General features: G+C 49.9%; 1 protein-coding gene across 1 annotated transcript in view; it reads left to right on the top strand.

Annotated features, from left to right (window-relative positions):
• Nucleotides 1-12709, top strand: part of tspoap1 (TSPO associated protein 1) — a gene marked incomplete at its 5' end in the record, with an annotated part of 85555 nt that extends 72846 nt beyond the window's left edge. Inside the window, 9 exons of the mRNA XM_080549462.1 lie at nucleotides 396-402; nucleotides 3427-3569; nucleotides 3846-4014; nucleotides 6012-6080; nucleotides 9711-9761; nucleotides 10336-10445; nucleotides 10797-10868; nucleotides 11306-11440; nucleotides 12257-12709. Of these exons, the coding sequence (XP_080405588.1) occupies nucleotides 396-402; nucleotides 3427-3569; nucleotides 3846-4014; nucleotides 6012-6080; nucleotides 9711-9761; nucleotides 10336-10445; nucleotides 10797-10868; nucleotides 11306-11440; nucleotides 12257-12562 (1062 nt within the window). The 3' untranslated portion in view covers nucleotides 12563-12709. The remainder of the gene's footprint in view (nucleotides 1-395; nucleotides 403-3426; nucleotides 3570-3845; nucleotides 4015-6011; nucleotides 6081-9710; nucleotides 9762-10335; nucleotides 10446-10796; nucleotides 10869-11305; nucleotides 11441-12256) is intronic.
• Nucleotides 12710-13189: the final 480 nt, after the last annotated feature.

Here is a 13189-nt window from a genome sequence, read left to right as displayed (position 1 = left end):
CTCCTCCCTCTCTCTCTGTCTCACTCCTCCCTCTCTCTCTCTCTCTGTCTCACTCCCCCCTCTCTCTCTGTCTCACTCCTCTCACTCTCTCTGTCTCACTCCTCTCTCTCTCTCTCTCTCTCTGTCTCACTCCTCTCTCTCTCTCTCTCTGTCTCACGCCCCCCTCTCTCTCTGTCTCACTCCTCTCACTCTCTGTCTCACTCCTCTCTCTCTGTCTCACTCCTCTCTCTCTCTCTCACTCCTCCTCTTCTCCCTCTCTCTCTCTGTCTCACTCCTCCCTCTCTCTCTGTCTCACTCCTCCTCTCCTCCCTCTCTCTCTCTCTGTCTCCCTGGCTGATCAACAGTGTGTGAGGTTGTGTAGGACCTTCTCTTGACAGACCTCCTTTATCCCACAGGACTGGAGTGAGATTATCACACTGTGGAGGCAGAGAAGGGGGAGGGGGGAGGAGGGGGAGGACAGTACTGTAGCCCGGGGTTGGGAAGAGAGAGAGCGCTAAGCTAAGAACCAGCTTAACTCAAAGTGGCTCGTCATGACATGAGACCAGAGGAAGTGACAACCATGAACATAGTCACCTCTATTAGCCAGCAGAGAAACCACCACTGCAGGAGAGCATGAGTGTCTCTCTCTCTCTCTCTCTCTGTGTCTCTCTGTGTCTCTCTCTCTCTCTCTCTCTCTCTCTCTCTCTCTCTCTCTGTGTCTCTCTCTGTCTCTCTCTCTCTCTCTCTCTCTCTCTCTCTGTGTCTCTCTGTGTCTCTCTCTCTCTCTCTCTCTCTCTCTCTGTGTCTCTCTGTGTCTCTCTCTCTCTCTCTCTCTCTCTCTCTCTCTCTCTGTCTCTCTCTCTGTCTGTCTCTCTCTCCCAGCTGTGTTCTCATGGAACAGATCACATATAGCTCAGCTATTCTCAGCTGCAGGTGGAGGAGACCATGTGGTCACGCACACACACACACACACACACACACACACAAATCCACAGAGAGGCCTACTCACATCTACCTAAAGAGATATCAGTGAGGATATGATATCAGTGAGGATATGAAAGTGTGGCTCTTCCTCCGACTCTGAGTGTTTCTGCAGAGGTACTGATCCTCCCTAACCAGATAGAAACACCTCGCTAGTAACGAGATAGAACACCTCTCTGGTACGGCTTACACCACAGCAACAATTCGCTTCCTTTTTTGTCTGTATGGCATTGAAATCCCTTTTCATCACCTCGAGGATGACAAAAAGCTATCTTATGGTGTCGCGAATAGGTCTAAAAGTATATACAAAGAGGCTCCCCTCTCCTCCCCTCTCCCCTCGCCTCCCCTCTCCCCTCTCCCCTCTCCCTCCCCTCGCCTCTCCTTCCAAGCAGACGGTCTTGGCAGGTTCAAGTGTTTGTGACAGGCTGTTGATGCGTCATAAACTCATCAATTCAGCACGGCTATTCGGTTGTTAAGTCTGACGGCACGCGTGACTTTTAGCAATTTCCCGGTCCAAAAAAAAAATCCCCGCACCAGAGTACCAGTGTACTAAAGCGCCAGAGTACCAGTGTACTAAAGCACCAGAGTACCAGTGTACTAAAGCACCAGAGTACTAAAGCACCAGAGTACCAGTGTACTAAAGCACCAGAGTACCAGTGTACTAAAGCACCAGAGTACCAGTGTACTAAAGCACCAGAGTACTAGTGTACAAAAGCACCAGAGTACCAGTGTACTAAAGCACCAGAGTACCAGTGTACTAAAGCACCAGAGTACCAGTGTACTTAAGCACAAGAGTACCAGTGTACTAAAGCACCAGAGTACCAGTGTACTAAAGCACCAGAGTACCAGTGTACTAAAGCACCAGAGTACCAGTGTACTAAAGCACCAGAGTACCAGTGTACTACAGCGGTAGAATGACAGTTCAATCGGTTTTTTTAGACTGGGATCTATTCATACAACAAGGGACACAGCACTTTCCCTTTTTTCCCCATATTTGTCAGCGTCTTTGAGCCTCGGAAAAGCGCTATACAAATATAATGAATTATTATTATTACTGAGGCATTTCGAATAGAGCGCCTCAGCCAACGTTGGACCCGGAAACACGTCACGACTTAACAACCGAATTCTGTGACATTTACAAGGGCAGAAAGCATATCGCCCTTTTTTTAAATCTCTCTCTCGGAGGCGTTTAGACGCGCGTAACGCTCTTGTGCTTTTTTAATCAGTAGAAATGTCCAGAGGTGACATCCACGTCTAGTTTTGGAGAGAGAGGGCGTCCGTGCTGTGCTTCTCTCTCTCTCTCGCCCCCCCCCCCCCCTCTCTCTTCCTCTGTGGCCCGGGGATCATGAACAGGAGTGCACGTTTCTCAAGCGGCTCATAGGGCTTAGAGGCTCAGAGATTTAGCTTGATTACCTCCCTTACCTCACGCCTGGGCAACAGCAGAGCAGGGTGGGGGAGGAGCCAGCAGAGCAGGGTGGGGGAGGAGCCAGCAGAGCAGGGTGGGGGAGGAGCCAGCAGAGCAGGGTGGGGGAGGAGCCACAGCAGAGCAGGGTGGGGGAGGAGCCAGCAGAGCAGGGTGGGGGAGGAGCCAGCAGAGCAGGGTGGGGGAGGAGCCAGCAGAGCAGGGTGGGGGAGGAGCCAGCAGAGCAGGGTGGGGGAGGAGCCAGCAGAGCAGGGTGGGGGAGGAGCCAGCAGAGCAGGGTGGGGGAGGAGCCAGCAGAGCAGGGTGGGGGAGGAGCCAGCAGAGCAGGGTGGGGGAGGAGCCAGCAGAGCAGGGTGGGGGAGGAGCCAGCAGAGCAGGGTGGGGGAGGAGCCAGCAGAGCAGGGTGGGGGAGGAGCCAGCAGAGCAGGGTGGGGGAGGAGCCAGCAGAGCAGGGTGGGGGAGGAGCCAGCAGAGCAGGGTGGGGGAGGGGCCAGCAGAGCAGGGTGGGGGAGGAGCCACAGCAGAGCAGGGTGGGGGAGGAGCCAGCAGAGCAGGGTGGGGGAGGAGCCAGCAGAGCAGGGTGGGGGAGGAGCCAGCAGAGCAGGGTGGGGGAGGAGCCAGCAGAGCAGGGTGTGGGAGGAGCCAGCAGGGTGAGGGAGGAGCCAGCAGAGCAGGGTGGGGGAGGAGCCAGCAGGGTGGGGGAGGAGCCAGCAGGGTGGGGGAGGAGCCAGCAGAGCAGGGTGGGGGAGGAGCCAGCAGGGTGGGGGAGGAGCCAGCAGAGCAGGGTGGGGGAGGAGCCAGCAGAGCAGGGTGGGGGAGGAGCCAGCAGAGCAGGGTGGGGGAGGGGGCGGGACCGCTGCCATGTGGCATCTCATGAACTCTGCGTGTGTGTGTGACCTTTGTAATTGTCCAGATAAAGTGTATTTGAAGTGTGTGTGTGTGTGTGTGTATGTGTCTGTGTCTCTGTGTGTGTGTGTGTGTGTGTGTCTGTGTCTGTGTGTGTGTGTGTGTGTGTGTGTGTGTGTGTGTGTGTGTGTGCGCAGAGGGTGTGGAGTCCGCCAGGCCCATAGGAGAGGACGAGGTCCGTATCTTCGTGGCTCTCTTCCCCTACGACCCCGTCGCCATGTCGCCCAACCCGGACGCCGCGGAGGAGGAGCTTCCCTTCAGGGAGGGGCAGATCCTCAAAGTACGTAACCCCCGGCGACGACGCCTCGGAATCTACCCCCCCCCAGGAATGTTCTTCACATCCCTGCACTGTGTTCGGACCTCTCATCCATCCATCTAGGCCTGAAACATCCATGACATTATGAAACCCTAACAGCAGTAATCTTGTTCCTCTCTCCCCCTCCACTCCCTCCCTCCACTCCCTCCCTCCACTCCCTCCCTCCTCTCCCTCCCTCTCTCCCTCCCTCCCTCCACTCCCTCCCTCCGTCTCCTGTCCGCGGTGTCGCCCCCCCCTCAGGTGTTCGGAGACAAAGACGGAGACGGGTTCTACCGTGGGGAGTCGGGCGGTCGCCTGGGCTACGTGCCGTGCAACATGGTGTCTGAGATCCAGGTGGAGGACGAGGAGACCAGGAAACAGCTGCTGCAGCAGGGCTTCCTGTCTACCGACGCGTCCATGGAGAAGATAGGTAGGTCCCTCTGTCCATCACGTCACCAGGCCGTCCCAGAAGGCTTCACTCCCCCCACAAACCACCACCTGAACCGCCCCTTGACCTCAGCCTCTCGTCCAGATTACCCAGCATTCTGTTTGGTGTCAGCCCTGTGGATCATATACACTCACCCAACACTGTGTTAGACCTGGACACCTCAGGAGGTGGAACGGTGTGGGGAAGGTTTTTCTTGGAACACTTTGGGCCCGTTAATACCAATCGATCATGGCTTAAATGCCACAGCCTGTTAGAGTATTGTTGCTGACCACAATGTACCCATCTTCTAATGGCTGCTCCCAGCATGATAACGCCCCATGTCACAAAGCAAAAATCGTCTCAAACTGTTTTTTATTAACGTGACAATGAGTTCAGAGTTCTTCAGTGGCCTTCCCAGTCACCAGATCTGAATCCAATAGAACACCTTTGGGATGTGGTGGAACAGGAGACCCTACCCAGTATTAGTATAGTGATCCTAATAAAGGGAGCCCCTACCCAGTATTAGTATAGTGATCCTAATAAAGGGAGGCCCTACCCAGTATTAGTATAGTGTTCCTAATAAAGGGAGGCCCTACCCAGTATTAGTATAGTGTTCCTAATAAATGGAGGCCCTACCCAGTATTAGTATAGTGTTCCTAATAAAGGGAGGCCCTACTCAGTATTAGTATAGTGTTAATAAAGGGAGACCCTACCCAGTATTAGTATAGTGTTCCTAATAAAGGGAGGCCCTACCCAGTATTAGTATAGTGTTAATAAAGGGAGGCCCTACCCAGTATTAGTATAGTGTTAATAAAGGGAGACCCTACCCAGTATTAGTATAGTGTTCCTAATAAAGGGGGGCCCTACCCAGTATTAGTATAGTGTTAATAAAGGGAATGCCCTACCCAGTATTAGTATAGTGTTCCTAATAAAGGGGGGCCCTACCCAGTATTAGTATAGTGTTAATAAAGGGAGGCCCTACCCAGTATTAGTATAGTGTTAATAAAGGGAGGCCCTACCCAGTATTAGTATAGTGCTAATAAAGGGAGGCCCTACCCAGTATTAGTATAGTGTTCCTAATAAAGGGAGGCCCTACCCAGTATTAGTATAGTGTTATTAATAAAGTATTGGGTGAGTGTATATGTTGTCTGCCACCAAATATGTTCACACACTGTACAATGGGAACCTTTTAAACTGGTGTTTCTGTTGTTTTGTATTGTTTCATGAAATCCCCATTGTCTGACGTGTGGAAAGTGAAAGAATTGAAAACAGCCGTATTCGAATTCTAGGACAGGGTGATGAGACAGATGTTTCATAACTGCTAGTTTTTTGACAAGAAGCTTATTGTTTGTGCTGGTTCATTTCTCCTCCTCTCTTTCTAGTCTTGAAGTCAATCAGCTGTGACTGTAGATAATATACTTACAAACTATACAAACGTCATACATTTTAACTAATGTTTGCACATCTCCTCTGAATTTTCCTCTGAATTGACACACAGCAGTTGCCTCTCAGTGTAATGGAGTCACATGTTGGTTAGTTAAGTTAACTAGTTAAGTTAGTTAAGTATAGACGCCATTCCCTCAAGATGCTTTGTATGACTTCAGGAAATCATCCACTCAGATGATCTTACTGTGCAGATTGTTGACAACCGCAACTCCTGTCAAATCAGTGCCAAAAGCTTTATTTAAGTGCCAAAAAGGCTCCTAATCTGTGGACTAAGTGCAAGGAGGACCCACAGAATGACTACATTACCCAGCCTCCAGATCAAGCTGACAAATGCTTCCATTTCCTGCTTTCTGGCCAGAATATTCTCTGCAGATGTTTTAACCCTTTCACTTCCACTGTGTCTAACTGCAGTGTTGGCTGTGTCATGTTTGGTTGTAATTTGCTTTTTACAGGCGTCTCATTCTGTCTTTTTTTGGTCTGCTTCTTCTCATTATTGGGTGTCTGTGGGGGGTTTTTGGTTTCAAATTTGGTTTCCTTTTCATAACTCCATAAAGGCGCTCGCTCACATGCACAGCTTCCCCGCCGCCCTGTCCCACCGCCGAAACCCAGACGATCCAAGAAAGGTGTGTCTCGCTGCTGACTGTGGCTGTCTCCCTCCCTCCCTCCCCCTATCCCTCTGGTTTGCTTCTCTCTCTATATAACTTCATTGTTCTTCCCCTCTTGCTCACTGACCAGAGGGGGTTTCTGGGTAGATGAAAATGAGAAAGATCCTGTTATCTGGGCCAGCAAGGTCAGGAAAAAAAAGAGGAAATATGCTTCTTGCAGTATGATATCATTCCATATCGCCTAATTGTTCAATTTGTCTAGTTAATCATGTTGTTATTTTTATAAAAACAGAATCTGCATGAAGTGAGTCGTTTTCGCACTGAGCAGTCAGCTAAGAGGTAGTAGAGCAGGTCAGTGTATGAGGTAGTCAGGGTATGAGGTAGTCAGGGTATGAGGTAGTAGAGCAGGTCAGTGTATGAGGTAGTAGAGCAGGTCAGTGTATGAGGTGGTAGAGCAGGTCAGTGTATGAGGTAGTCAGGGTATGAGGTAGTCAGGGTATGAGGTAGTAGAGCAGGTCAGTGTATGAGGTGGTAGAGCAGGTCAGGGTATGAGGTAGTAGAGCAGGTCAGTGTATGAGGTGGTAGAGCAGGTCAGTGTATGAGGTAGTAGAGCAGGTCAGTGTATGAGGTAGCAGAGCAGGTCAGTGTATGAGGTAGTAGAGCAGGTCAGTGTATGAGGTAGTAGAGCAGGTCAGTGTATGAGGTAGTAGAGCAGGTCAGTGTATGAGGTAGTAGAGCAGGTCAGGGTATGAGGTAGCAGAGCAGGTCAGTGTATGAGGTAGTAGAGCAGGTCAGTGTATGAGGTAGTCAGAGCAGGTCAGTGTATGAGGTAGTAGAGCAGGTCAGTGTATGAGGTAGTAGAGCAGGTCAGTGTATGAGGTAGTCAGAGCAGGTCAGGGTATGAGGTAGCAGAGCAGGTCAGGGTATGAGGTAGTCAGAGCAGGTCAGTGTATGAGGTAGCAGAGCAGGTCAGTGTATGAGGTAGTAGAGCAGGTCAGTGTATGAGGTAGTAGAGCAGGTCAGTGTATGAGGTAGTAGAGCAGGTCAGGGTATGAGGTAGTAGAGCAGGTCAGTGTATGAGGTAGTAGAGCAGGTCAGGGTATGAGGTAGCAGAGCAGGTCAGGGTATGAGGTAGTCAGAGCAGGTCAGGGTATGAGGTAGTAGAGCAGGTCAGAGTATGAGGTAGTAGAGCAGGTCAGTGTATGAGGTAGTAGAGCAGGTCAGTGTATGAGGTAGCAGAGCAGGTCAGTGTATGAGGTAGTCAGAGCAGGTCAGTGTATGAGGTAGTAGAGCAGGTCAGGGTATGAGGTAGTCAGAGCAGGTCAGTGTATGAGGTAGCAGAGCAGGTCAGTGTATGAGGTAGCAGAGCAGGTCAGGGTATGAGGTAGTAGAGCAGGTCAGTGTATGAGGTAGCAGAGCAGGTCAGTGTATGAGGTAGTAGAGCAGGTCAGTGTATGAGGTAGTAGAGCAGGTCAGTGTATGAGGTAGTAGAGCAGGTCAGGGTATGAGGTAGTCAGAGCAGGTCAGTGTATGAGGTAGTAGAGCAGGTCAGTGTGTGAGGTAGTAGAGCAGGTCAGTGTATGAGGTAGTAGAGCAGGTCAGTGTATGAGGTAGTAGAGCAGGTCAGGGTATGAGGTAGCAGAGCAGGTCAGTGTATGAGGTAGTAGAGCAGGTCAGGGTATGAGGTAGTAGAGCAGGTCAGTGTATGAGGTAGTAGAGCAGGTCAGTGTATGAGGTAGTAGAGCAGGTCAGTGTGTGAGGTAGTAGAGCAGGTCAGTGTATGAGGTAGTAGAGCAGGTCAGTGTGTGAGGTAGTAGAGCAGGTCAGTGTATGAGGTAGTAGAGCAGGTCAGTGTATGAGGTAGTAGAGCAGGTCAGGGTATGAGGTAGCAGAGCAGGTCAGTGTATGAGGTAGTAGAGCAGGTCAGGGTATGAGGTAGTAGAGCAGGTCAGTGTATGAGGTAGCAGAGCAGGTCAGTGTATGAGGTAGTAGAGCAGGTCAGTGTATGAGGTAGTCAGAGCAGGTCAGTGTATGAGGTAGTAGAGCAGGTCAGTGTATGAGGTAGTAGAGCAGGTCAGTGTATGAGGTAGTAGAGCAGGTCAGTGTATGAGGTAGTCAGAGCAGGTCAGGGTATGAGGTAGTAGAGCAGGTCAGTGTATGAGGTAGCAGAGCAGGTCAGTGTATGAGGTAGTAGAGCAGGTCAGGGTATGAGGTAGTCAGAGCAGGTCAGGGTATGAGGTAGCAGAGCAGGTCAGTGTATGAGGTAGTCAGAGCAGGTCAGTGTGTGAGGTAGTAGAGCAGGTCAGTGTATGAGGTAGTCAGTGTATGAGGTAGTCAGTGTATGAGGTAGTCAGAGCAGGTCAGTGTGTGAGGTAGTAGAGCAGGTCAGGGTATGAGGTAGTAGAGCAGGTCAGGGTATGAGGTAGTCAGAGCAGGTCAGTGTATGAGGTAGTCAGAGCAGGTCAGTGTATGAGGTAGTAGAGCAGGTCAGTGTATGAGGTGGTAGAGCAGGTCAGTGTATGAGGTAGTAGAGCAGGTCAGTGTATGAGGTAGTAGAGCAGGTCAGGGTATGAGGTAGTAGAGCAGGTCAGTGTATGAGGTAGTAGAGCAGGTCAGTGTATGAGGTAGTCAGAGCAGGTCAGTGTATGAGGTAGTAGAGCAGGTCAGTGTATGAGGTAGTAGAGCAGGTCAGTGTATGAGGTAGTAGAGCAGGTCAGTGTATGAGGTAGTAGAGCAGGTCAGTGTATGAGGTAGTAGAGCAGGTCAGTGTATGAGGTAGTAGAGCAGGTCAGTGTATGAGGTAGTAGAGCAGGTCAGTGTATGAGGTAGTAGAGCAGGTCAGTGTATGAGGTAGTAGAGCAGGTCAGTGTATGAGGTAGTAGAGCAGGTCAGGGTATGAGGTAGTAGAGCAGGTCAGTGTATGAGGTAGTCAGAGCAGGTCAGTGTGTGAGGTAGTAGAGCAGGTCAGTGTATGAGGTAGTCAGAGCAGGTCAGTGTATGAGGTAGTAGAGCAGGTCAGTGTATGAGGTAGTCAGAGCAGGTCAGTGTATGAGGTAGTAGAGCAGGTCAGTGTATGAGGTAGTAGAGCAGGTCAGGGTATGAGGTAGTAGAGCAGGTCAGTGTATGAGGTAGTAGAGCAGGTCAGTGTATGAGGTAGTCAGAGCAGGTCAGTGTATGAGGTAGTAGAGCAGGTCAGTGTATGAGGTAGTAGAGCAGGTCAGTGTATGAGGTAGTAGAGCAGGTCAGTGTATGAGGTAGTAGAGCAGGTCAGTGTATGAGGTAGTAGAGCAGGTCAGTGTATGAGGTAGTCAGAGCAGGTCAGTGTATGAGGTAGTAGAGCAGGTCAGTGTATGAGGTGGTAGAGCAGGTCAGGGTATGAGGTAGTCAGAGCAGGTGAGGGTATGAGGTTGTGACTACAGTGCAGTGACCCGTCTTTCCTTTCAGATCCAAACACCCCCTCTGATCTCCTCTGTCTGTGCCTCTGTCTGCTCCTGTGTGGCTGATAGCTGGCCTAAGCTTGCTTTAGGGTCTGCCTTGGTTTCAAGGGTGGGTTTGGTTCTCTGAGTGTATGCCAGTGCCTTGACGACCAGGGTGAAGTGCTCTAACCTGCTCCTCTCTCCCCACCCCTGTCCCTGTTCCCTCCTCCAGTGGAGTCTGCTGCGCTATGGGAGGATAGCTTAGACTCCTCCTCCAGTCCAGGTTTGTGTCCGTCTCTCGTTCTCCTCGTCTATCAGACCGCCCCGACGTTCACTGGATATCTGCATGTGTTGAATCTAGCTCCATGTCTTCATCGCGTGACCTCTAACCTTTCCTCTTACTGCGTCGTTCTAACGGCCGGGTCCGGCCTTATCCTCTTGTCTCACAGGACTGTCTGCCTGACGATGGAGATCCCCCAGAATGCATTTCTTTCCCCCTTTCCCCCATAATCATAACCCTAACCCAGCTTAATTTCCTGTTTGAAGTGACATCACTGCATGAACTCTTGTGCCTCTTCTTCTTTTGCACTAAGTGTGGAAACATGCTAAAGTGACTTTATACTTTTGTTTGATTCTCGACTGTCTTGCTTGCAAAGATGTGTGGTACAAGTCCCATCTGGCCACTACCGCTGTTGATCTGTTCCTCTCCTCTGTGTTTTGACCCAGTGGTGTGAAGCTGCATGACTTCTGAGTGGATATGAAACGCATGTCGTCGTCATGGGGATTGAAGTCGTTACTGTTTCCCACTCCTCTGGCTGTGCCCAAACCTTGACTACAGTTATCTATTTGATTGACAGATCCCAGCCAGTCGGGGGTTGCCGTGGGGAACCCGGCTCCCGGTCCTCGCAGGATGGCGGCCATTTTTGATTACGACCCGAGAGAGAGTTCTCCCAACGCGGACATAGAGGTGAGATAGAGCTAGACACATCCTAGACTGTGTGAAGATGTAACCCTCTCCTGAGGTACTATTTCAATAAATTAAGTTATAACAGGATTCTGAGTCGTAGCTGTTGATGGTGAACTGACTAACTCTCTTCTTGTTTACAAAAAAATCTGATGTGTATGTAATTGTAATTGTGTGTCCCTATAAACCAAGTAAGCATATGCTTAGATAGAGATGCTTCTCTATACTGGTCGATGGTAACACCTTATAAGTTTCACTCTGATGGGTTTATAAAGCTTGCAGCTACAGGTTGGAAAATGTCATTCACTGTAATATGTTAATATCCGTTGTCCCCAATTCTGTGGCCTTCTGCAGGTTGAACTGACCTTCAGTGCGGGCGATATCATCTATGTGTTTGGTGACATGGATGACGACGGTTTCTTCTATGTGAGTGCCTAACCCAAACCTCTTCAAAGAGGGTTCTTTTTTTTAAATTCTTTTTTTATTTTATTATCATTAGTCATTGGTTTCAACAATTGCCATTACAGTCCATATAACACAATCAACATAGTTCCTATGACCAAAGTCTTTTTTTCCTTTTTTCTATGAAGTAAAACAAAACAAAATAGCGAATGAAATCTGACCGTACAGGTTTAACATATCCCATCCATTTCGTCCAGTTCCGCTAGAATTTCTCCAGCTGAATTCTAAGAGAGAAGGACATCTGTTCCATTATATATATATATCATGAAGTATATCTATCCTTCAAAGAGGTTTCAGCACAACTACTCAATGACTTGCTTTCTATTTGATTGACTGATGTCAAAGCTCAACACCTGACGCCTATGTGTGTGTGATGTGGCTCGTGTGTGTGTGGTTACCAGGGAGACCTGAACGGACACAAAGGCCTGGTCCCATCTAACTTCCTGCAGGCCTTCCCAGAGACGGGGGGGGCGGGGGGGGCTGCGGGGGGCGGACCCCCACCTGACCAGGCTGCACCAGAGAGGAGAGACTCACAGGTACCCTGAAACCTCTGGGGGGTCGGGGGTGTGTGTGTGTGTGTGTGTGTGTGGGTGGGTGTGTGTGTGGGGGGGGGGTGTGTGTGTGTGTGTGTCCTGGTTAATCCTAGGACGTAAGGCAGGCACTTTTATATCAAGTGCCGCACCGATCACCGATTTATGGTTGCAGCCGAAGGTTCTTATAAGCTGATTATCTTTTCATGCACTTTTCAGTTTTCTCATTGTCTTTTTTTGTTTGTTTTTTTGTACCTGTGTCTAACTATGTCTCTATAATTTCCCTGTTTTCTGCATTTCTTCTGCCCTTCTGTTTTCTGCATGGCCTTTAGCAGAAGCACAAACGAACTGTGCACTTTAAGACTTGAGTGTAAGTGTTTCTGATACTGAAGACACCCAGCACAGAGCTATAGTGACAGAGCCCTTCCTCCACCCTCTTACCCCTTCCCCCTCTTACCCTTACTACTAGTAACCCTTCAGAACCGTAGGCTCCTGTCCTGTTCATGAGATCAGGCCCAGTGGCACTAATGATGGGCCGAGATCTCTGAAGAACTGCAGTCCACTCTCCTCCCTCTACCATTAGACTCTAGACTTACCACTTTAAGTATTTAAGTATTTAGGTGTTTGTTGAATCAGTTCATGCATCATCATGTACATAAACTGATTCCAAGTGAAATAGTTGGTAATAGTGTGTGTATTTACTATTTACTAGTTGTATTTGGTCTGCCAGGTTAAAATGAATTATTGAGACATTTATGAATAAGGGAACACAAATGGTCAGAAAGATATTTTTTTTTCTACTTTTGGGTTTTCCACATGAAGGTCAGCCAGCCCAGCCTCATGGAGCTGACAGACCCTGGAGCCACGGCGCCAGAGGAGGCCCCGCCCCCACAGACAGGGCTGCCTGGCCCGGTCCAGACAGACTACCCAGCCCCAGCCCCAGCCCCCTCCCTGGAGCCGTCCCCGTACCCAGTCCCCGCCCCCAGGCAGCTCAGCTCCCCCCCCCCCCAGGGCCCGGCAGACGGCCTGACTCTGTCAGACATCTCCCCGCCAGGCAAGAAGAAGAAAGGCTTCTTCTCCAAAGGAAAGAAGCTTTTCAGGAAGCTGGGATCCAGCAAGAAGGAGTGAACGCCGGGGGACCTACCCCCCCCGCTTACTGTCGTTGAAGCACTTTCTCATGTTTGTTATGACTCTTAGTTGTTAATCTATGTTGTAAGTTTAGTTGCTGTTCGATATGGCTACAAATACGCTAACTTGTCAGTGGCAGATATGATTATACCTGAGTACAGCTCTCCAGTGTCTGTACACTACTACTAGACCAGCCGGCTAAATATGCGCGAGTGTGTTTTGTCATACGGGATCGATGACACCTGGCAGCAGCCCTGAGAGCATGTTCATTTGCATGTTGAAGTATTTAAACTCCCTGTACTTACATTTCTTAAACATGCCCCCTGATTATCTAAGTATTAACCGGTAGTCGACCCTTTGCGGCTTTGTACTTGATGTTAATGTTGAAGTCATCTCAGAAGGATTGGATTTGCTTTGATTGATCAGTTGCAGAGGTGATGTTAAAACGCTGCCATAGACGCTAGACGCTAGTCTCCCCGCAGACAGACAGGTTCACCAGGAGAGACCCGCGGCTGAACCTGGTGTCCCAACCCTCAGTTAGACTGAGAGGACGAAAGAGAGCGTCTCTTCACGTTTGTTCTAGTTGTGTTTCTCCACCGTCACTTTGCAGATCCGTCCATGGCAGAT

This window comes from Nansenia antarctica (genome assembly GCF_963989245.1).
Source record: "Nansenia antarctica genome assembly, chromosome: 20".
Lineage (NCBI taxonomy): Eukaryota > Metazoa > Chordata > Actinopteri > Argentiniformes > Microstomatidae > Nansenia > Nansenia antarctica.
This window is presented reverse-complemented; position numbering and strand designations above follow the sequence as displayed.